The sequence below is a fragment of the Schistocerca piceifrons genome, chromosome 1 (assembly GCF_021461385.2).
Source record: "Schistocerca piceifrons isolate TAMUIC-IGC-003096 chromosome 1, iqSchPice1.1, whole genome shotgun sequence".
In the NCBI taxonomy this organism is placed as follows: domain Eukaryota; kingdom Metazoa; phylum Arthropoda; class Insecta; order Orthoptera; family Acrididae; genus Schistocerca; species Schistocerca piceifrons.
In genome coordinates, this window is record NC_060138.1 from 544,796,135 (window position 1) to 544,819,742 (window position 23,608).

Below are 23,608 nucleotides of genomic sequence, written 5' to 3' on the forward strand. Positions count from 1 at the left end.
CCGACATATACTAAAGGACCGCGGCCAATTTAGAGGCTACCACCTAGCAAGTGTGGTGTCTGGCGGTGACACCACAACTGCAATATCCAGAAAGAATGGCTTTAATATATTCAAACTATCAGGATATATAGAAAAATGTATGAATAATATGTAAATAAGTTTGCAAAGATTTGATTCCAGTGTAGGCCAAGCACTATCCTCTTGGATGACTAGAAATGGTAGTAATGAGTCAACTTCAGTCATTGAAGAGATGTCAAACATTGTGGGAGCATGAAACTGTTCACCAGTATGTTTTGCTATTATCAAACGGCACAATACCAAAATTTGAGTGTGAACAGGACAGAATGATAAGACCTCTAGGAGAGAATTTGTCATATTCTGATATTGCAGCTTTTAGAGTGCATGCTACTATGACATTAGTGGTGGTATGCCATTTTCTATGCATACCCACAATATCCCATGCAACTTTGCCTACAGCTTTAGTTTGATGCTGCTGGAGCACTGGAATGGTTGTGGACTTTTGTGTTGACACCTGTGCCCAAGTGTTACAAGCTAGACTAAAGGTATGCATGCCACTGTGCCTGCTTCTATTGTTTGAAAATTACTAACACGTTGCACTGTAATTAGCTTGTGAATCACACTATAGATGTGCTGAGTGGCAAAAATGTAGAGTTCCTTGTCGAGTTCCTGTTCGACTTGCTCTACAGTGATGGTGCCATTTTGTGGGATGATACTGTAACAACCAGAATCTGCAGCTTGCTATGTTGAGTGTCAGAGAATAAAAACTTAGTCCAGTGGTTTGGTTCACCATCAGCTATAGCATGCAACCTCAACTCCTATGAATTAAAGACAATATTAACAGCAACTGCTACAGCAGTAGGGTTTCACTGTGAAAGGCACTTCAGACAGAGCCACATGGGATATTTCACCAGCAAGTTTTATGTGGTAAGGAAGAGCAAGCTGTTTGAAGAGTGATGGGCTCATTGCTTTCATGGTCCAATGCTCATCTAACACTTCATCCAATGAATGTGCTTGGCACATGGTTGCTTGACCATTTCTTAGTAATGCTCCTCCAGGAACAACTGTTCATATATTTTGTGTCCACTCAACGTATGAGATATCCTTGTCCATCCTGACTCACAACAAGCTATGTCAAAGGCAATTCCTCAAGAACAAACCTATTCTTGGATGTTAAGAGGATCTGACTGCAGCACACTGATGTTGCACAGTGTACTGATTTCTCAATGTCAACAACTATGAGCACTTCCATAATCTCAATCATTTGGATATTATCACATTCCAAATTATCGTATGTCACATGTAACTCTCCTAGTACTGCAATTTTCACAAACATAAGCATAGTATACTTTTTAAGCAAGAATGACTGCCTGAGAATTTTGTGTAATAAAATGTCCTACCATGCTGAATTTATGCTTTACCCCCACCACTTATAAAAAAGTGAAATTTTAAATTGTCTACATATAAATTTTGTGAATCTTTATATCAATTGTGATAAAGTGGTAGCCATTCTTAAAAAAGTGAAAATATTAAATTAACAGGATACAATTCATGACCCATAATATTCCCATATCTCCCAAAGTGGTATTCCACAACCCACACAACCTATGAAATATACTGGTTCATCCTTATGGCACACCTACTTCCAAACCCTTGTCACACAGGTCATAACCCTCTGGAAGAATTAGGTACAGGAACTCTCCTATGCACAGTGCATCCTATTCCAGTACTATCATGGAGATATTCTGCCCTATCACAGGGAGAGCCACTGGTGAAAATAGTTGTGTCATGTATCAACTCTGCTGTCCACCTGAATGAAGGCCAATGCTAAACTGTGGCCTAGAGCAAAGTTTTCTACCCAATGTCAGAAAATGCACTGAGGTTTGAGAATATTCATCACAAGTAGGATGCTTTAATTCTGGTAATAACCTCCTGGTCCACTGCCTACAGTATAGAAATAGTTTTAGTAAGCACAAAAGTAAAGTTGATATTCTCAATTGATTCAATAAAGAAAGGTGGATGGCTGGGAAAATTACAGAGGAGGTAGAATTTTGAATTTTGTAACAATTTGCTTCAGTTTTATGTCAAATTATTTGGCTTTCAGTTCAGTTGTTGCAGCTGTATCATCTTGTCAGATTTATATTATAGAAACTAAACCAATGCATGAAATGATCAACACAATTTGAATCAGCAGAAGAAGACAATAAATTTGTGCAACTTATAAATCTTAATACACGACTACTAACTGTGTAATGCTTACCTGACCTTAGTGAATAAGGGAACAGGCTGTATTGTAACAGACACCAGGGTAATAGGTTTGAAATGAGGATGTGTGGATGGCTCCTTAAGTACATGGCTCATGTAGTAGAGATACCTGCAAACAAAATTGCCACACACTTATTCCCTTTGCCATACAGCTTCACATCAGAAATAATTATTGTTGTTTGTGGTTATTTTACATCTGTTCTGCCCTCTTGTTCACAAATCTAATCTTTTATATTCATATGTTAAAGTGAAGTCAGTCAATAATGATAAACACAGACAAATATTAACAAACACAGTGATATATTTCAATGCTCTAATGATGCACCAACTGACTACATACTAGTATTATCTTGTCCACTGATATTAAAATATTCTTAATTTGAAAGATACATAATTTTTATTGTAAACATACACTTTTTATTACCAACACAAAGCAACCACATTGATTATACATTAAAAGGCTCCATAAACAAACTTCTGTTTTCTATGCCACCATAGCAATAGCTAGTGTTTCATAATACACACTACAAAGTATTATGCTGCAAGAGCATGTTTTGAAAGCTTGGTACAAAATATTTGAACTGTGCTCATGCATGTTCAAAACACTCGTTTATCCATTACTGAATTATAATAGTCAGAGCTCTACAAATTTCCAATGCGAAACAGTGTCAGATCAAGAAAATTAAATCGTGTGAACTAGAGATAACTTGATAATTATTGGTTACAAAGCAAGAAACTTTATAAAAATTTATCTTCAATCACACTGGAATAATAAATCATAAAAATCATACATAAAAAAAACCACAATACGCATAACAAACAGAATTTAGCATAGCAATTTATGTATACATTTATAAAACCAGTATGTCATGATATTTTCAAAAGTTGTAGGTCTTTGCTACCTTGAGTTGTTGACCAACCACTTATCACATACTAGACCTTTAAGAGTTGAAAGTTTTCCTCAGGCTGAATATTTCTGAAGCACTAGCAATTTTGTCTTACCATTCCTGTTTTGTCATTGCCATGGTATAATAAGTACAATGACTACAAAATTATTCAGGCAGTTGATTTCTAACAATGAAGTTTCTCTCTCTCTCTCTCTCTCTCTCTCTCTCTCTCACACACACACACACACACACACACAAACCTCCTGGATTGGAATTTGGCAAGTGGACTTGGTTGGGGTTGCTTCCTGTGGGGTGAGTAGGGGGAGAAATAAGTGTGAAGCTGGAGAAGTTGTGGACAGGTAGCTAGCAGCTCGGAGGGACGCAACAAGTGTGCAGGCTATAAATATGGAAGAGATGGGTGGTAGGTGCACAGGCCACACATGTGACACACAGGTACCCGAGCTGCTGAGTGGGCACACAATGGAGATGAAGTGGAGAGGGGGAAACTGTTGGGCAGAGGTGTGGAGACAGTATGTTAGAGGGGACTGATGCCAGGAGGATTATGAAAGTGAAGAATGTGTTGCAAGATTAAACCCCATCAATGTATGATGATGATGATTATTGGTTTGTGGGGTGCTTAAGTATGAGGTCATCAGCGCCCGTATGAAGTCCAATTTTTTACACAATCCAATTTTTTTACACAGTCCAATCTAGCCACAGTCACAAATGATGATGATGAAATTATGAGGGCAACACCAACACCCAGTCCCCAGGCAGAGAAAATCCCAAACCTGGCCAGGAATCGAACCCGGGAACCTGTGATCCAGAGGCAGCAATGCTAGCCATTAGACCATGAGCTGCAGACTCCATCAATGTAGTTTAAGAAAGATGGTACTAAAGGAAAGGATCTAAGTGGCACAGATTACGAAATAGCCACTGAACTCCAGCATATTTTGCTCAGCAGTGTGTTGTGGTGCTGTGCCATTAGTGGTCAGTGGTCATTCATTCTAATGGACAGGTGCTTGTTGGGCATGCCCACACAAAATGCTGTGCAGTGACTGCAGCAGAGCTGATATATGACATGGCTCCTTTACAGGTGGCCCTGCCTCTGATGGGACAGGATAAGCCTGTGAAAGGATTGGAGTAGGATGTGCCGGGTGGGTGAATGGGGCAAGTGTTGCAACTGGGTCTCCAACAAGGATATATCCCTATGGTATGGGGTTGGGAATGAGGGTACCATAGGGATGCACCAATATGTTATGTACCTCATTACCAGGTATTATGATAGTTATTCTAAGCCTGGCCATGGATATGGTTCAGTTGCTTCAGTCCAAGATGATATTGGGTCATGAGGGGGGGGGGGGGGGGGGAGGGAACTTTTTTGCAACTGATTCTTGCGGGTGGTGGGACACTTAAGAGTGTGTGAAGAAAGAGAGTGGGAAATCTGTTTGTGTACTAGATTCTTTTTTTGGGGGGTGAGGGTGGGGATAGTGCTTGACTGTGGAGGCCTTTGTGAGATGTTCAGGTTACTGGGCAAGGGGCTTCTTGTCACTGCAAATACACTATCACTGGTTGGCCACGCTATATGGGAGTAAGATTTTTTGTTGTGGGAGGGGTCACAGCTGACAAAATGCAAGTAATGTTGGTGGTTAGTCAGTTTAATACGGACAGAGGTGTGGATGGAGTCATCAGGGAGGTGGAGGTCAACATCTAGGACAGTGGCATATTAGGTTGAGCAGGACGAGGTGAAGTGAATGGGAGAGAAGGTGTTGAGGTTGTGGAAGAATGAGATCTTTATTACTGGGCACCACACCCCATCAGCTTTTTTGAGTCATCACTGTTCTGACTGGTTTGATGCAGCCCGCCACAAATTTCTCTCCTGTGCAACCTCTTTATCTCAGAGTAGCACTTGCAACCTACATCCTCAATTATATGCTGGATGTATTCTAATCTTTATCTTCCTATGCAGTTTTTGCCCTCTACAGCTCCCTCTAGTACCATGGAAATCATTCCCTGATGCCGTAACAGATGTCCTATGATCCTATCCCTTCTCCTTGTGAGTATTTTCCACATATTCCTTTCTTCTCTGATTCTGTGTAGAACTTCCTCATTCCTTACCTTATCAGTCCACCTAATTCTCAACATTTTTCTGTAACACCACATCTCAAATGCTTCGAATCTCTTCTGTTCCAGTTTCCCCACAGTCCTTGTTTCACTGCCATACAAAGCTGTGCTCCAAATATACATTCTCAGAAATTTCTTCCTCAAATTAAGGCCTATGTTTGATACTAGTAGACTTCTCTTTGCCACTGCTAGTCTGCTTTTGATGTCCTCCTTGCTCCATCCATCATTGTTTATTTTGCTGTCCACGTAGCATAATTCCTTAACTACTTCTACTTTGTGACCATCAATCCTGACGTCAAGTTCCTCGCTGCTCTTATTTCTGCTACTTCTCATTACTTTCATCTTTCTTCGATTTATTCTCAATCCATATTCTGTACTTATTATGCTGTTCATTCCATTTAGCAGATCCTGTAATTCGTCAGGTCGTATGGGTTGCCAGACTCGTACATTCAGACATACAACAATCAAGAAAAATAGAATAAAAGAAGCTTCATGTACACTAAAGGGATAAAGCTAAAGGTAGTATCAGGGGAATAAAGTAAAATATCAAGAGAATAAAAAATTAAGTAGATGAGCTGTTAGTGTGTTTAGATGATGTCAAAAACAAGAATGAGATTGATATACTTTGTCTATCTGAACACCATGTAACCCTGTGGGGATGGAAAGTGTCATTATAAATGGGTGTAATTTAGCATCTTACACTTTTAGGTCTAACATGGATAAAGGAGGAGTTGCCATTTACACAATAGAAGGGTATAAGCACAAAACTGTAGAACTAAGTAAATTTTGTGTCGCTCAGCACTTTGAAAGTTGTGCACACGAACTACAGCTAGATAATGTACTCTTGTAAGCAACAGTGTACAGGTCCCCATTAGGGGATTGAGAGCTAGTCATAAAAAAGTTTGATTCCCTATTAAAATGTCTGTCAGACAACAAGTACTAGTTACTACTCTGTGATGATTTCAATGTAAATTTTCTAACCAACTCTGATAGGAAAAGTGAACTAGAAGTGTTATTAATGACATATAATTTAGATGAAGTGATCAAATTCCCTACATGTATAGCTCAAGACAGTAGCATGCTAACAGATAATGTATTTATACAGAAAGAGGATGTAAAACTAACACATGCCTTCCCTGTGATAAATGGATTATCAGACCATGATGCACAATTGATTAACCTGCAACCCTAGCAGTGTGTACAGTTCAGAAAACACTAAGTGTAAGGCTGGTCAACCCGATATCTATAGAGCACTTCAGAGAAAGTTTAAGAAATGTTAATTGGGGAGATGTATAAGATGGGCAAAATGCTAGTGATAAATACAACATATTTCTTGATAACTTTATATCCCCTTTTGAATATTGTTGCCCCAAATAATTACAAAATGTAACACCAAACAGTTTTTGAAGTAACCTTGGATAACTATAGGTATTAAAGAGTCTTTGGAAAGAAAAAGAAAATTGTATGAAGACAGCACGAATTAGTAAAGATCCAGAAATAATTTTACACTATGAAAACTCTTGTAATGAACTGAGAAAAGCTGTCAGAACATAAAAAAAATATGTATGTTGGAGATGAAATTAACAACTTAGGCTATAAAATCAAATCAATATGGAATATTGTTAGAAGAGAGACACGAAATGTAATCCCAGGGGTAGGTAGTATGACTATTAAAGAGAATGAGGCCATACTAATCAACAGTACACAAGTAGCTAATGTATTTAACAACCATTTCTTAAGTGTAGATGAAAAAAATTGATGAGAATAGTTAAAAAAAAGGGCCAAGCAGTACATGGAAGAGTCAGTTTCGAGAAATCCTTGTCAGATTAATTTTCATCTAACAACCTGTAGTGATGTAAAGAAAATCATTAAAACTTAGAAAAATAAATGTTCTGCTGAAATAGATGACATCTCTAACAAGATATTAAAATAATGTGGAGCAGTTACAGCTGATGTTCTGAATCACATATGTAATGTATCACTAAGTCAAGGTATTTTCCCAGACAGGTTAAAATATGACATTGTCAAGCCTCTCTACAAAAAAGGGGACACCACAGATGTCAATAATTACCAGCCAGTATCCTTGCTTACAGCATTTTCAAAGCTTGCCGAGAAAGTAATGTACTCAAGAGTCGTTAGGCATCTGAACAGTAATGGGATGCTTAGTAAATCACAGTTTGGATTTAAAGAAACACTATTCTACTGGACAACAATATAAAATTCCACTGTCCACATAACAGAGTCTTTAAATAGTAAATTGTCACCAATAGGAATTTTCTGTCACTTATCCAAAGCATTTGTTTGTGGGAACCATGACATTATGTTACAAAAATTTACAGTTCTACGGTATAAATGGAACAGCACATGAGTGGTTTAAGTAATATCTACAGAGCAAGAAGCAAAACGTTTATTTATATGGATTAGTGATTTAAGGAAGTTTCCCACTTCATCTAACTGGGGTGAAATTACATTAGGTGTTCCACAGCTTTCAATGAAGGGTCCCCTTCTGTTCTTGATATATGTGAATGATTTCCCTTCTTATCTGAAACAAGAAGTTAAACAGACACTTTTTGCTGATGATACAAGCACCACTATTAATCCAGTAAAAGTATATTCAATAGAAAATGATACAAATACTGTCTTTAGAAAAGTTATTGATTGTTTTTCTGCAAATGGGCTTGCTCTGAACTATGAAAAAACACATTACATCCAATTTTCTACTGCAAGTACAGTTCCTTCAATAAATGTAACACATCAACAGAAGTCAGTAGGCAGTGTAGAGCATACTAAGTTTTTGGGTGTACATGTAGATGATAATCTTAATTGGAAAATTCATATTTTTGATCTCCTAAAGCAACTAGGTTCAGTAACTTTTGCAATCAGAATAACTGCTAATTTTGAGGATATAGAAACTAGCCAGCTAACATATTTTGCATACTTTAATTTTCTGATGTCATACGGAATAATATTTTGGGATAACTCAACAATTGGGCGAAAAGTATTTACTGCTCAAAAGAAAGTGGTTAGAATAATGTGCGGGGCTCATACTCGCACATCTTGCAGGCATCTGTTTAAAAGGTTAGGAATTCTTACAACAGCCTCATAGTACATTTACTCAGTAATGAGCTTTGTTAACAACAACATGGACCAGCTTAAAAACATCAAAGACATTCATGATTATAACACCAGAAGAAAGACAGATTTATGCCTATCCTCTCCTTACCCTATCTTTGGGACAGAAGGGGTAAAATATACTGATGAAAAAATGTCTGACAGACAGCAGTGATAGTTTCAAAAATAAATGGAAAGCATATCTCCTTGACAATGCCTTCTTTACCATAGCTGAATTCTTGAATAAGAATAAATAAATCTATAGGTGTAATATACGGATTTGTGCCATTTAAGGAAATGGGGTAGGCACATTTATTTATTTTTATTTTCTTTAATGAAATGTGTGCATTTCTTATGCACTTGACATTTTCCACATCATAACTGTTTCCGTGAGACTGATCAATGGAACACGTAACTAACTTCTACGCACTAACTTGAATAGTCTGTTTGTTGCCACTTCCTCCAATGTTGTTAGAAATTCAGATGGAATGTTACCTATCCCTTCTGCCTTAGTTGATCTTTAAGTCCTCCAAAGCTCTTTTAAATATGAATCCAATACTGGATCCCCATTTCTTTTAAAATGACTCCCGTTCCTTCTATCACATTAGACAAATCTTCCTCCGCAGTGAGGCCTTTAACGTACTCTTTCCACCTATTTGGTCTCTCCTCTACATTTAACAGTGGAATTCCCATTGAACTCTTAATGTCACCAATCTTCCTTTTAATTTCATCGAAGGTTATTTTGACTTTCCTATATGCTGAGTCAATCCTTGTGACAATAATTTCTTTATCGATTTCTTCACATTTTTCATGCAGCCATTTCATCTTAGCCCCCCTGTACTTCCTATTTATTTCATTCCTCAGTGACTTACATTTCTGTATTCCTTAATTTTGCTGAGCATTATTGTACTTCCTCCTTTCATCGATCAACTGAAGTATTTCTTCTGTTACCCATGGTTTCTTCGAAGTTACCTCCTTTGTACCTATGGTTTTCTTTCCAATTTCTGTGATTGTCCTTTTTAGAGATCCATTCCTCTTCTACTGTACTGCCTACTGAGTTATTCCTTATTGCTGATTCTATAGCCTTAGAGAACTTTAAGCATATCCTGTCATTCCTTAGTACTTCTATATCCCACTTCTTTGCGTATTGACTCTTCCTGACTAATCTTTTAAACTTCAGGCTACTCTCCATCACTACTACATTGTCATCTGTGTCTATATCTGCTCCTGGGTAAGCCTTCCAAGCATATCACCTCCTCTTGTGATATTTTTAACAGAGTATGCACTATTACTAGCTGAAATTTATCACAGAACACAATTAGTCTCTCTCCTCTCTAATTGCTTGTCCCAAGCCCATATTCCTCTGTAAACTTTTCTCCTACTCCTTCCCCTAAACTGCATTGCAGTCCCCCATTACTATTAAATTTTCATATCCCTTTATATACTGTATTAATCTTTCAATATCCTCATATGCTTTCTCTACCTCCTTATCTTCAGCTTGTGATGTCGTCATGTATACCTCAACTATAATTGTCAGTGTTGGTTTACTGTCGATTCTGATAAGAACTGAACTGTTCACTGTAACACACACACTGCCCTATCTTCCTACTTATAACAAAATCTATTCCTGTTATATCATTTTCTGTTGCTGTTGATATCACCCTATACTCATCTGAACAAAAATCATTAGCTATGGTATCTACATCTACATCCATACTCCGCAAGCCACCTGACAGTGTGTGGCAGAGGGTACCTAGAGTACCTCTATCGTTTCTCCCTTCTATTCCAGTCTCGTATTGTTCATGGAAAGAAAGAGTGTCAGTATGCCTCTGTGTGGGCTCTAATCTCTCAGATTTTATCCTCATGGTCTCTTTGCAAGATATACGAAGGAGGGAGCAATATACTGCTCGACTCCTTGGTGAAGGTATGTTCTCGAAACTCCAACAAAAGCCCATACCGAGCTACTGAGCGTCTCTCTTGCAGAGTCTTCCACTGGAGTTTATCTATCACCTCCGTAACACTTTCGCTATTACTAAATGTTCCTGTAACGAAGCACACTGTTCTCCGTTGGATCTTCTCTTTCTCCTCTATCAACCTCATCTGGCATGGATCCCACACCGGTGAGCAGCATTCAAGCAGTCGGCGAACAAGTGTACTGTAACCTACTTCCTTTGTTTTCGGACTGCATTTCCTTAGGATTCTTCCAATGAATCTCAGTCTGGCATCTGCTTTACCGATGATTAATTTTATATGGTCATTCCATATTAAAGCACTCCTAATGCCTACTCCCAGATAATTTTTGGAATTAACTGGTTCCAGTTGCTGACCTGCAATATAGTAGCTAAATGATATGGGATCTTTCTTTCTATGTATTCGCAGCACATTACACTTGTCTACATTGAGATTCGATTGCCATTCCATGCGTCAATTCATTGCGGATCCTCCTGCATTGCAGTAAAATTTTCCATTTGTTGCAACCTCTCGATATACTACAGCATCATCCACAAAAAGCCTCAGTGAACTTCCGATGTTATCCACAAGGTCATTTATATATATTGTGAGTAGCAACGGTCCTACAACACTCCCCTGCCGCTCACCTGAAATCACTCTTACTTCGGAAGACTTCTCTCCATTGAGAATGACATGCTGTGTTCTGTTATCTAGGAACTCTTCAATCCAAGCACACAATTGGTCTGATAGGCCATATGCTTTTACTTTGTTCATTAAACAACTACAGGCAACTGTATCAAATGCCTTGTGGAAGTCAAGAAACATGGCATCTACCTGGGAACCCGTGTCTATGGCCCTCTGAGTCTCGTGGACGAATAGCACGAGCTGGGTTTCACACAATCGTCTTTTCCGAAACCCATGCTGATTCCTACAGAGTAGATTTCTAGTCTCCAGAAAAGTCATTATACTCTAACATAATACGTATTCCAAAATTCTAAAACTGATCGACGTTAGAGATATAGGTCTATAGTTCCGCACACCTGATCGAAGTCCCTCCTTGAAAACGGGGATAACCTGGGCCCTTTTCCAATCTTTTGGAACGCTACACTCTTCTAGAGACTTACGGCACTCTGCTGCAAGAAGGGGGGCAAGTTCCTTCGCGTACTCTGTGTAAAATCGAACTGGTATACCATCAGGTCCAGCGGTCTTTCCTCTTTTGAGAGATTTTAACTGTTTTTCTATCCTTCTGTCATCTATTTAGATATCTACCATCTTGCCATCTGCACAACAATCAAGAGAAGGAACTACAGTGCCGTCTTCCTCTGTGAAACAGCCTTGGAAAAAGACATTTAGTATTTCGGCCTTTAATCTGTATCCTCTGTTTCAGTACCATTTTGGTCACAGAGTGTCCGGACATTTTGTTTTGATCCACCTACCGCTTTGACAGAAGACCAAAATTTCTTAGGATTTTCTGCCAAGTCAGTACATAGAACTTTACTTTCGAATTCCTTGAACGCCTCTCGCATAGCCCCCCCCTCACACTACATTTTGCTTCATGTAATTTTTGTTTGTCTGCAAGGCTTTGGCTATGTTTATGTTTGCTGTGAAGTTCCCTTTGGTTCCGCAGCAGTTTTCTAACTCGGTTGTTGTACCACGGTGGCTCTTCTCCATCTCTTATGATCTCGCTTGGCACATACTCATCAAATGCATATTGTATGATGGTTTTGAACTTTGTCCACTGATCCTCAACACTATCTGTACTTGAGACAAAACTTTTGTGTTGAACTGTCAAGTAGTCTGAAATCTGCTTTTTTGTCACTTTTGCTAAACAGAAAAATCTTCCTACCTTTTTTAATATTTCCATTAACGGCTGAAATCATCGATGCAGTAACCAATTTATGACCGCTGATTCCCTGTTCTGCGTTAACTGTTTCAAATAGTTCAGGTTTGTTTGTCACCAGAAGTTCTAATATGTTATTGCCACGAGTTGGTTATCTGTTTACCTGCTCAAGGTAGTTTTTAGATAATGCACTTAAAAAAATTACACTGGATTCTTTGTCCCTACCACCCGTTATAAACGTTTGAGTCTCCCAGTCTACATCTGGTAAATTAAAATCTCCACCCAGAACTATAACATGGTCGGGAAATCTACTCTAAATATTTTCCAAATTTTCCTTCAGGTGCTCTGCCACAACAGCTGCTGAGCCAGGGGGCCTATAGAGACATTCAATTACCATGTTTGAGCCAGCTTTAACTGTGACCGTTACCCAAATTATTTCACATTTTGGATCCCCATCAATTTCCCTCGATACTATTGCACTTTTTATCGCTATAAACACGCCTCCCCCTTCACTGTCCAGCCTATCTCTGCAGTATACTTTCCAATCTGAGTTTAGGATTTCATTACTGTTTATATCTGGTTTCAGCCAAGTTTCTGTCCCTAGTACTATGTGGGCATTGTGACCGTTTATTAATGAGAGCAGTTCTGGGACCTTTCTATAGACGCTTCTGCAGTTTACTATTACCACATTAATATTGTCATTCCCTGTTGTGTTTTGCCAACTGCTACCTTGTCGCGTCTCAGGAGGCATCTTGTCGGGCCTAGGGAGGGAATTATCTAACCTAAAAAATCCACTTGTGCACTCCACACATACTCCACTACCCTTGTAGCTGCTTCCTGTGTGTAGTGCACACCTGACCTACTCAGGGGGACCCTACATTTCTCCACCCCGATAGCGGAGGTTGAGAAATTTGCACCTCAGATCTCCGCAGAATCTGCCTGAGCCTCTGGTTTAAGAATTCCACTCGGCTCCAAACCACAGGACCACGATCGGTTCTGGGAACGATACTACAAATAGTTAGCTCAGATTCCACCCCGTGAGTGAGGCTTTCCACCTTCACCAACTCCACCAACCACCTGTATGAACTGCGAATGACCTCTGAACCCAGACGGCAGGTGTCACTGGTGCTGACATGAGCAACAATTTGCAGTCGGGTGCACCCAGTGCTCTCTATCGCCGCTGGCAGGGCCTCTCCACATCTCAGATGAGACCCCTCAGCAAGCAGACAGAGTGAACACTGGCCTTCTTCCCCGACCTTTCCGCTATTTCCCTAAGGAGCTCCATCACCCGCCTAACATTGGAGCTCCCAATCACTAATAAACCCCTCCCCCCCGTGTGCCTGTTCGGACCTTGCTGAAGGAGCGGCCACATGTCCACTCACAGGCAGAGCTGGTGATGCCACACGGGCAGCCTCCATATTGACCCTCCACCTTGTGCGACGCGAATGCTGCTGAACCCGCCACTCCCCTTGGGGAGAGGGTGGCCCAACTGCACCCGGTACCCGTTAAGATGTCTCGACAGAAGGGACCGTGGGTGAAGCATGTAACACCTGGGGTGTACCATGCGACGCATCGGACTCCTCACTGCCGCTACACTTCGAGGCAGCAGCCTGAAGACGGCTGACCATGGCCATCAGCACATTCAGCTGTTCGCAAACAGTGGCCAGCTCCTCCTGCATCTGTACACAGCAGTCACACATCCTATCCATCCTAAGAAATCAACAATTTACTGTAGAGAGTTAATCAACTTTTAATTCACTGCTAATTCACTAAAAGCAGCTGATAGCTGACTAAACTGTGGTTACTAGACACTTCTTGTTGGAAACAATGAAAATAAGCACTAACTGTCTCTGGACTGTATTCAAAACAAACACGAAATCTATGGAACACTATTACTAGTACTCGAAAATTAAAGCTTCCTAAAAGCAAAAATACACGGAAAAAGAAGTGACAAGTAAGAAAATCACAGTTAATACTTAAATATGTCTGCTTGTGTCTGTATATGTGTGGATGGATATGTGTGGATGGATATGTGTGGATGGATATGTGTGGATGGATATGTGTGTGTGTGCGAGTGTATACCCGTCCTTCTTTCCCCCTAAGGTAAGTCTTTCCGCTCCCGGGATTGGAATGACTCCTTACCCTCTCCCTTAAAACCCACTTCCTTTCGTCTTTCCCTCTCCTTCCCTCTTTCCTGATGAGGCAACAGTTTGTTGCGAAAGCTTGAATTTTGTGTGTATGTTTGTGTTTGTTTGTGTGTCTGTCGACCTGCCAGCACTTTCATTTGGTAAGTCACATCATCTTTGTTTTTAGATATATTTTTCCTACGTGGAATGTTTCCCTCTATTATAACAGTTAATACTTGAATTTACGTAGCTTGCTTCATAGGAGATGTGAAGCAGATGGCAGTTACGACAAACCTGTATGTCCCATGCTAACCCATGATGCACTTGCCACCCCTCCCTCCTACATTCGTGGTCTGCGCATATGCTGCCTCCTTCTGAGTTGCTAGCTACCCATCTCCAACCCCTCCTCCTCCTGCACGTGTACTCTAGTTTGTCAAAGAATTTCTTCAAAAAGCTAGCAAAGTTTTCATTCTCTTGTGTGTGTGTGTGTGTGTGTGTGTGTGTGTGTGTGTGTGTGTGTGTGTGTGTGTGTGTGTCGACAACTCAATGCTGCTGCTATTTGGTGAGAGCTCTGCATAATTTCTGAACTATTATGTTTCTCCGAATGTACCAGTGGCCGTGTGAAATGTTTGTCTGAGTAAAGTAACTGTGTGAAGTATTTGGGGTAGTAATATTAGTGTTGGATTAGTTGTATTAGTAGTTGTTACTGTCTTTCTATAGAGAAAATGTTGAAATACCTGTAATTAGTTAATAAAATCATTTTACCGTAATGGTTTAACTTAGGTAATGTAAGTCTATAGTTTTTTCGATAACTATAAAAAATTTTATCACGAGTGAAGTATACATTTATCGCAGGTTTGTGAGTAGTCAGTTACAGTGTGTGATTTGTGGAAGTATTTTCATTGGGAAAGGGGGGGAAGCAGTAGGGAAGCAAATGGGCATTCTAGTACGATCCTCTCCTGGAATTGCAGTGTATGTAACAAAAAGAAGTTAATAGAGGGGCGGAAGTATACGAGCCATGCTCTTCAGCTAGAGTTAGACAATGCAAGGGAGAAACTAGATAGGATGAACAAGAAGAAGGTGGCTTTGGAATGGAAACTGGCAGTTATTAAGAAGGCTGTTAGGAGACTGATCTATTCAGATAATTTTGCTTTGGGTACCACCAACATTTTTGACCAACTGTCAGAGTTTAGTGGAGAGCAGCCTCTTGTAGCTGTGTATGTAGGATACTTGCAGCAGTCCCCCACAGTTAAGAAGCCTAAGTCAGTTGCAAACAGAAAGAAGAAAGTTCTGCTGTTAGGCAGTTCTCATTGCAGAGATGTCAACAGTTGCAGGAAGTGTTGGGGAGTGAGTGCTAGATCACCGGCACTGTGAAGCCTAATGCCAGTTTGGCAACTGATAACACAGAGGAGTTATGTAGGAATTTTACAAAAGAGAAGACACACACACACACACACACACACACACACACACACACACAGTCAACAACAGTTGGGAATAACACACATCTGGTAATGCCATCCACAACATAATACCAAGCACATGAACGTTCATTTCCTAGTACAGTGAAAACTGGAGTTCATACGGCAGATAGCAGGAGAAGAATCACTGTAAAATAAGAAAAAAATATGTAGACCAGCATCTATGGAATGTGTAAGTAAAAATTCATACTATCGGTGCATAACAGATAAGCAGAAAGTGCCACAACTGTTTATAACCTCAATATATAATGTCTAAGATGTACACAAAAAACGAGTTTAAACACAAATATGCATATATTCAGACCACTGAAGATGCCTTGCAAGTAATAAAGTCAAAACAAGTGTGGCATGAAAAATTTGTTTTATTCACTTGTGACAGATGGGTCAAAGTAATAATTGTGAACATAATGATGGTACAAATGTACACCTCATGCAAATGTTTCAATGGGCTCATCTTAATGCATACGTTAGGCATATTAATACGGTCCTAGAGGAGGCACTGCTGTCACAGGGTATAGATCGCATTCCTGCGGTGCAAGACGAGTCTATCAATAGATCAGATTTTACTAGGCAGCAAGGAGCTCTTTATGGAGTGGGGTGTTGCCATGTACATGAAAAATTTTATTCCATGTGAATTTATTGGCAAGTCCAAGCACTGAATTGACAGTTGTGTAGGAAAAGTTACGGTTGTGCCCCCCCCCTCTCTCTCTCTCTCTCTCTCTCTCTCTCTCTCTCTCTCTCTCTCTCTCTCACACACACACACACACACACACACACAATTTAGAAATGTTAATCTAGTGGCAACAGAGACTTTTTAAACCTCATTAAAGACCAACACTGGCAGGATGTTTATAGTGATGATAACAGACGATGAAAAAAATTCTTTCTTCAATGTATTTGTCTTGCTCTATGAAAGTTACTTTCCATTAGAACATTTAAAACAGGATACAAGCAATAGCAGGCAATCTGGGTGGCTGACTAGTGGGATAAGGATATGACGTAGAACAAAGTGGGCATTATATCAATATTTTAGAAATACTCACAGCAAGCTGCAGTAGTCCATTACAAATAACATTGCAAGATGGTTAAAAATGTCATTTGGAAGGCAACAACCATGTGGAGTGCAAAGATGTAGAAGTAGAACAGCTAACTCTCAGGAAAAAATTAAAAGCATATCGTCAGTAATGAAGGAAGTATCTGGCCAACAGCACAAGGTTGAGGATATAGTCAATACATAGTAAAAATGTTTTTGTTCATGATAAAATCAAACAGTGGCAACTCCAGGTAGGAATATCAACAATGTAGGAAAAGTCAGATTGCTACTTACCTTAAAGAAGACATGTTACATTATAGGCAGGCAGAATGAAAAAACATTTACATAAAGCTTTCAGCTACAGCCTTCATCAGCAAAAGAGAAACACCAGCAAGCACACAACATGCACACATGACTGCCAATTCCAGCATCCATGATAAGCCAGATACATGTTCAGCATTTAATAACCACTTCCTGAATATAGCTAGTAAATTAAATAAAAACCTAGTATTTACAGGGAATCTTATAACTCTCTTAGAAAATGACTTTAGAAAATGACTTTCCCAGACTGCTATCTGAAATGTACTTCAGTGATAGTGACAGAGGGGAGATTGAGTCAATAATTAAATTACTGAGGACTCTTCTGGATATGATGGAGTACATAGCAGAATATGTAAGTGCTGTGCTCCATATATTAGCACAGGAGTTAGGCACATTTGTTAACTTTTCTTTTACGAGTTGTCAGTTTCCTGAATGATTAAAGTACTCAGTAGTGAAACCACTTTACAAAAAAATGAGAAAGGTGTAATGCAGGCTATTTTAGATCTATTTCTATTCAATAGCATTTTCTAAAGATACTGAAAAGGCTGTATATAAAACAGCAATTGATAATTTCAGTTCACATAATTTGCTGTCCAATGTACACTCTGGTATTAGAGGTAATTTAACAATTCAAAATACTATAGTCTCTTTTCTCTGTAAGGCACTGGATGCATCAAACAAAGCTGTGAATGCTAGGTGTCATCTTTGACTTGACTAAAGCATTTGATTGGGTTGATCACAAAATATTACCAGAAGCTACCCCATTATGGAATAAGATTAGTAGCTCACAACTGGTTTCTCTCATACTTCAAGAACACACAGCAAAAGCTCATTCTCCATACTAATGAGAAAAGCTATGATGCGGAATCTGACTGAGGCATGGTTAAGGGAGGTGTGTGTGCGCGTTTCTCTGGGTTCAATGATAGGACCAGTGCTGGTTTGACAACATTTTCCCACGTAAGTGACTTATCACTTGGCGTTGCCCACCCTCTGTCCTTTTCTCTTGACTCACCATGTTAGTTTTCACTACTAAGTATGAAACACAATGTATACAAATCTTGTTCTTGGGCACCTCTCTCAGCCTGGTGCCCCTGGCAGCTGCTACTAATTGTGATACACCCAGTATAGAAATCCACACATTGTGTACTTACTGATCCAGGATGTGGAGAGACAAGAAGTATGTTTTAACAACAAATATCATTTCATAAATAGCTGCACTACGAGAATGTAACAATGTTTTGAACCACCTGTTACACTCAATTCTAATAATCTATCATATGCTAGTGCTCAGTCCATGATGCTCTTCTGGAAAGAAGTATTTAAGAAAAACAGCCTGAAATGATTTTATAATAGCGAACCTACCATCATTTTTAATCACATTCAACTAGCTTGAGCAATTTTAGGCTACTGGCATAAATCCAAACTGGATGCATATTTTACAGGCCCTTGTGGTAACACATGTGGCTAAGTTCATGTTCTGAGTTTTGACCATTCAAGCCACAAATCATGCTGTAAATAGCCTACAAAAAAGGTAGGCTTGTTTAATGTAACTTAATCATGAATGAGTGTCAAGACTTTGGTACTGAGTGGTAAGAATACTTGATAAACTTATTGCTACACTGTCTCTGGAGGTCTCATAGGTATGCTGCATAACTTTACTTTCATTGTTAACTGCTTTTTTGTTACAATTAATACCTCTGCTACTAACTAGATAAGTGGGGCACATGAAGACAAACTGCATTCACTATGCCACAGCTAAAATTTCAGAACTCTCTGGTGGCACCAGTATACAATTTCTTTTTTTTGTAATTATTATTTGCAACTCTGGCTCTGGCTGTAGGTCATTTGTATACAATAATGTCCTGTGTTAACTTTGGGCTGTAACGCACAGTTTACCATTCTGTCAGTGCATAGTGTTATCTACAGATGGATTCCTATGTCTTGCAGAGAGTAGATAATACTGTACAACTCCCATTGATCATGATCTGCCACAATTAGTGATATCAGGGAGAAGACAAAATGAAAACTCTAGTAACAACTGATTTCATTTTTGGATTACATACCTCATTTCAGATGGCTGAAGACCGGGGGGCATTCTTTTTACAGCAAACATTTGTGCAGCATCTTCAGGTCTCCTGAACATGTTAACAAACATTAGGAATGCACACACAAGTGTTGCTGAAGCTGCCTTTCCATCCTGTAAAATGAAATATATATTCAAGATCTGATTCGAGGATGAAAAGTGCTGATAAAACTACAAGCACTTAATTTGAATACAAATTTCTACAGTGGTGATATTTATCTAAGTTACTATCTCATAAAACCAAAAAATACTAACATTGTTTAGCCTAGGCACAAGAAAACATCACATTCATTTACAATTAATTAATGTATAGTTTCATGGTATTAACAGAGAGATATCCTGACCTGACAGTAGCAGATACACTGTAAACAAATAATATAAAAATACATCTTTGATCTTTGCACGCAGTTTCACAATGTTGATAGAAAATGAAACTATGGACACTGGAGTATGGCATTATTTGCACAAATCTACAAATACTGTCTTGGCATGTGATGGGATAAATGTGACAACAGACATTTAGTACATTTTGAGTCAAATCCAGCAGACAAACTAATATAGACTCCACAAGAATTTGGCTAAAAGCAAGTGGAGTATTAACAGGTGAAGACAGTGCTTGGCGAACCCAGTACACCAAAAGTGACAAATCACAACACTGTAAGTAGCACAGCAAACAATCATGGGACTTAATAATAATGAAATACAATGCACTAACATATTTTTTGACACTTTTCATCCCATTTTCTTGGTGAGTAGGCAGGCTCTTAAGTCTTATCAGAAGTATACTGTATTGTCCAGTGGATCATGGAGGAGGGATTTGAGGAACAGTTCTGGTATTCACCTTACAGCCAATGGAAATCTGCAAACACTCTGGTCAGAACTGCTGGTGCTGTTATTTTGGAGCACTTAGTACAGCTGTCATTATTTCTAGGAGCATGGCAGATAGCTGTTGGGAGAGCCTTGAAATACTGCAGCAAGAAGTGCCATGACTACCTTCCAGCTCTCTACTATCATCCTGTTGTCAGACCTGGAGTCACACATCAATGCACAACTTGTTTGTGTAGAAGTGCAGGTCATGAATAATACTACTCTGTTTTGGTACGAATTGGATTTTCTCTTACACAATAAACAGTGGAAGCTCTGTTCTGTCTGTCTTTCTACATTTTAGGTATTTCATAGAAGATGACAGAAAGTGCACTCTTAGTCTATCTGAGGAAGGAAGGTCTGCTTAATCACAAGAGAAAGAACCAGATCAAAAGTTACAACTGTTTCAATGTTACATATAAGTTCTCTAAAAATCATCTAGTCTTTATCCTTGCTTAATATCCTGTCTGTAAACTTACTGAAGTATTTACATATTTCAGTACGCATAAACTGCCCCTTATCAGCTTTCCAACAATACGTCAAGCAGCATAGTTCTTACAATGAAGATGAGACTTAAATGCATTCTTCTCACTAGAAAGAATGTGTTCTTTGAATCTTGTCTTAATGATCTGTCCAGTTGTTCAATGTAAAAATCATTAGCCTGTACCACAGTTTATTTTAGATATCCATGACTGTGTAATGTTTTACGTGGTTAGGTTAGGTTAGGTGCCATGTTATGTGGGCTAATGAGTTACTGGTATGAAAACTGATATGTTGTGCATGGTCTCCTTTGAAATACTCTCCTCCACAATATTGATACACTGCTTCCAACACCATTTCCAGTTCTGGAGGCAGTCATGGTACGCACTCTGCTCGATTGTGCGAAGTGCTGTCTATGAATTTTTTTTTTATATTATCCATTGTTGCAAATCTTCATCAGGCAGTTTCCTTCTAACATTTTCTCGCAGGTGTCAACACATCCTGATAGTACCATCGATTATGTGTGCCCCTGTGGCACAAATTCATGATGAACTAATATTTCAAAGTCAAAGAAAGCTATCAGCACGGCTTTGACATTTGACCTGACCTGACAAGCTTTTCTGGACTTTGAGAACCTTTCCTGACCCACTGTGAAAATTGAACCTTGGTCTCAACAACATAATAGTAAACTCATGTCTCACCACCAGTTATGATTCTCTTAAGAAACATCTTGTTCTCATTTTCAAGATCCAAAAGCTCTTCACAGATGGGAAGGTGAAGGTCTTTCTGGTCTTGACTCATGAGTCAAGATGACTTGGCAGCAACACAGTGCATTCCAAGACACTGTGTCAAGATTTCACGACATGATCCAACTGAAATGTTATATTCTTCTACAATCTCTCTGACAGTCAGTCTTCAATTAGTATGCATAATTTTGGTGATGTTCCTGACATGAGCATCATTGGTAGACATCGAAGGGCGTCCTCAACGGGGATCATCTTTAACTTGCGTCTGGCCATTTTTAAACTGTGTGGATCATTCATAACCAGAGTACACTTAATAACTCTCCACTGTAGGCTTCCTGCATCATTTTCTGTGTGTCTTTAGAGGTTTTCTCAAGCTTCACCCAAAATTTAATGCAGACGCATTGCTCCTTTAATTCGGCCATCTCAAAATTTGCAAACTGTGCAACACAAAATTCTACTCAATACAGTACTGAACAATAACTAACAGACATACAACAATGAAACCTTCGGCAGTTACAAATTACACACAGGCGTGTGCAGGGATGCCAACCACATTTCGCTCCAACACACCATTGCCACAAATTTACGAATGTTCTGAAATTTTTTTGTGCAGACCTCATACTAATCCTTCCACTCTGCTGTAAGAACCACATGTCAACAAATGGAAATACACACACTAATTTTTGCAATGTTCCGATAGACGTGAAATTAACCAACCATTAATAAAAAACTGGAAACTTCAGGCTGCAATATCAACAGTAAAGGATCGATTGCTACTCACCATAAAGAAGACACAGTTGCAGACAGCCACAACAAAGAGACTGTAAAAACGTTTAGGTTTCATAGCCAAAGCCATCTCTAGAAAAGAAGATAAAACACACACACACAAAAAAAAACCAAGCACACATGACCTCCATCTCTGGCATCTCGGACCAAAATGCCACTGTCACATTGAGTGACCTGGAGTGAGGCAGGGATAGCGGTGTACAGGTGAGGTCAGAGGAGAGCGCTGTTTGGCAGAGTGTACAGGAACTAGATGGAAGCATGAGAAGACTGACAAGAGCAACAGTTGGGAAGATGATGTGCAGGGAGGTAGGGCAGAGTGATCAGAAAAGGTGAGGAGTGGAGAAGAGGAAAGATGCATTGGCAGAGAGTGGTGCTGAATGAGTGTGAGGGTATATTAGCAGAGAGGAGGTGACAGTACAGAGGGGGCAGAAACTAATGGGTGGAGGGTGTGGGGGCAGTAGGTTACCTAAGATTGAGGCAGGGATAATTTTGTGAGTGGAGAATATGTAGCGAGGATGACTCCATTCCATGCAGTTCAGAGAAACTGGTGGTGGAGGGTAGTATCTAGATTGCCCAGGTTGTGAAACAACCATTGAAATCTAGCATTTTACGTTCAGCTGCATCTTATGCCACAAGGTGGTCAGCAATGCTCTTGGCCACAGTTTGCCAGTGGCTGTTCACTCTGGTGGACAGCTGGTTGGTCACTGTAGCAATATAAAAAGCTGTGCAATGATTGCAGCAGACCTGGTACATGACACGGCTGCTTTCACAGATGGCTCAGCCTCTGATGGGGTAGGATAAGTCTGTGACAGAATTGGAATAGGAAGTGCTGGGTGGATGGATCACAATGAGGCTTCCACAGCGATATGATTGCTGTGGCTAGGGTTGGGATTGGGAGTGGCATAGGGATGGACTTTGATGATGTGGAGGTTGTGTGGGTGACTGAACACCACTTTAGGTTCGGGAGGAAGGGTTCTGAGTAGGATAGGTAATCAAAGCCATGCTGAAGGATGTGATTCAGCTGTTCCAGTCCAGAGTGGTTGATAAAGGAGGCACTCCTTTGTAGCTGGTTCTTGGGGGGGGATTAGGTATGTGAGAGGAAATGGCACGGGAGATCTCTCAGTGGAGAGATAGTGTCTGCCTGTGAAAGCCTTTGTGAGCCCTTCAAGCATAGTGGGAAAGGAAATTCTTGTCGTTGCAGATATACTGTCCCCAGGTGGACAGGCTGTATTGGAGAGATTTTTTGATGTGTAAGGGATAGCAGCTGTGAAATGCGGGAAGCATTGGTGGGTTTAATGAGGACAGAGGTGTGAATCGAGTTGTTGGAGAGGAAGGGTTCAAGACCCAGGATGGTGGGATGCTGGGTTGAGGAGGACAAGATGAAGTGGATGGCAGGCAAGGTGTTGAGGTTGTAACGGACTGAGGATATGGTGTCTTGGCCATGAGTCCAGATCATGAAGACCTCATCAATGAACCTGAACTAGACCAAAGAT

General features: G+C 39.8%; 1 protein-coding gene across 4 annotated transcripts in view; it reads right to left on the reverse strand.

Annotated features, from left to right (window-relative positions):
* Positions 1 to 23,608, reverse strand: part of LOC124800021 (cyclin-G-associated kinase) — a 263,298-nt gene that overhangs the window by 128,382 nt on the left and 111,308 nt on the right. For all 4 annotated transcript variants that reach the window (XR_007017105.1, XM_047262964.1, XM_047262963.1 and 1 more), the window contains exons 12-13: positions 19,220 to 19,353; positions 2,279 to 2,392 (exon numbers count right to left, since the gene is read on the reverse strand). Coding sequence is in view for 3 of the 4 variants with exons in the window: in XM_047262964.1 (XP_047118920.1) it covers positions 2,279 to 2,392; positions 19,220 to 19,353 (248 nt within the window). In the remaining variant the exon portion in view is untranslated. The remainder of the gene's footprint in view (positions 1 to 2,278; positions 2,393 to 19,219; positions 19,354 to 23,608) is intronic.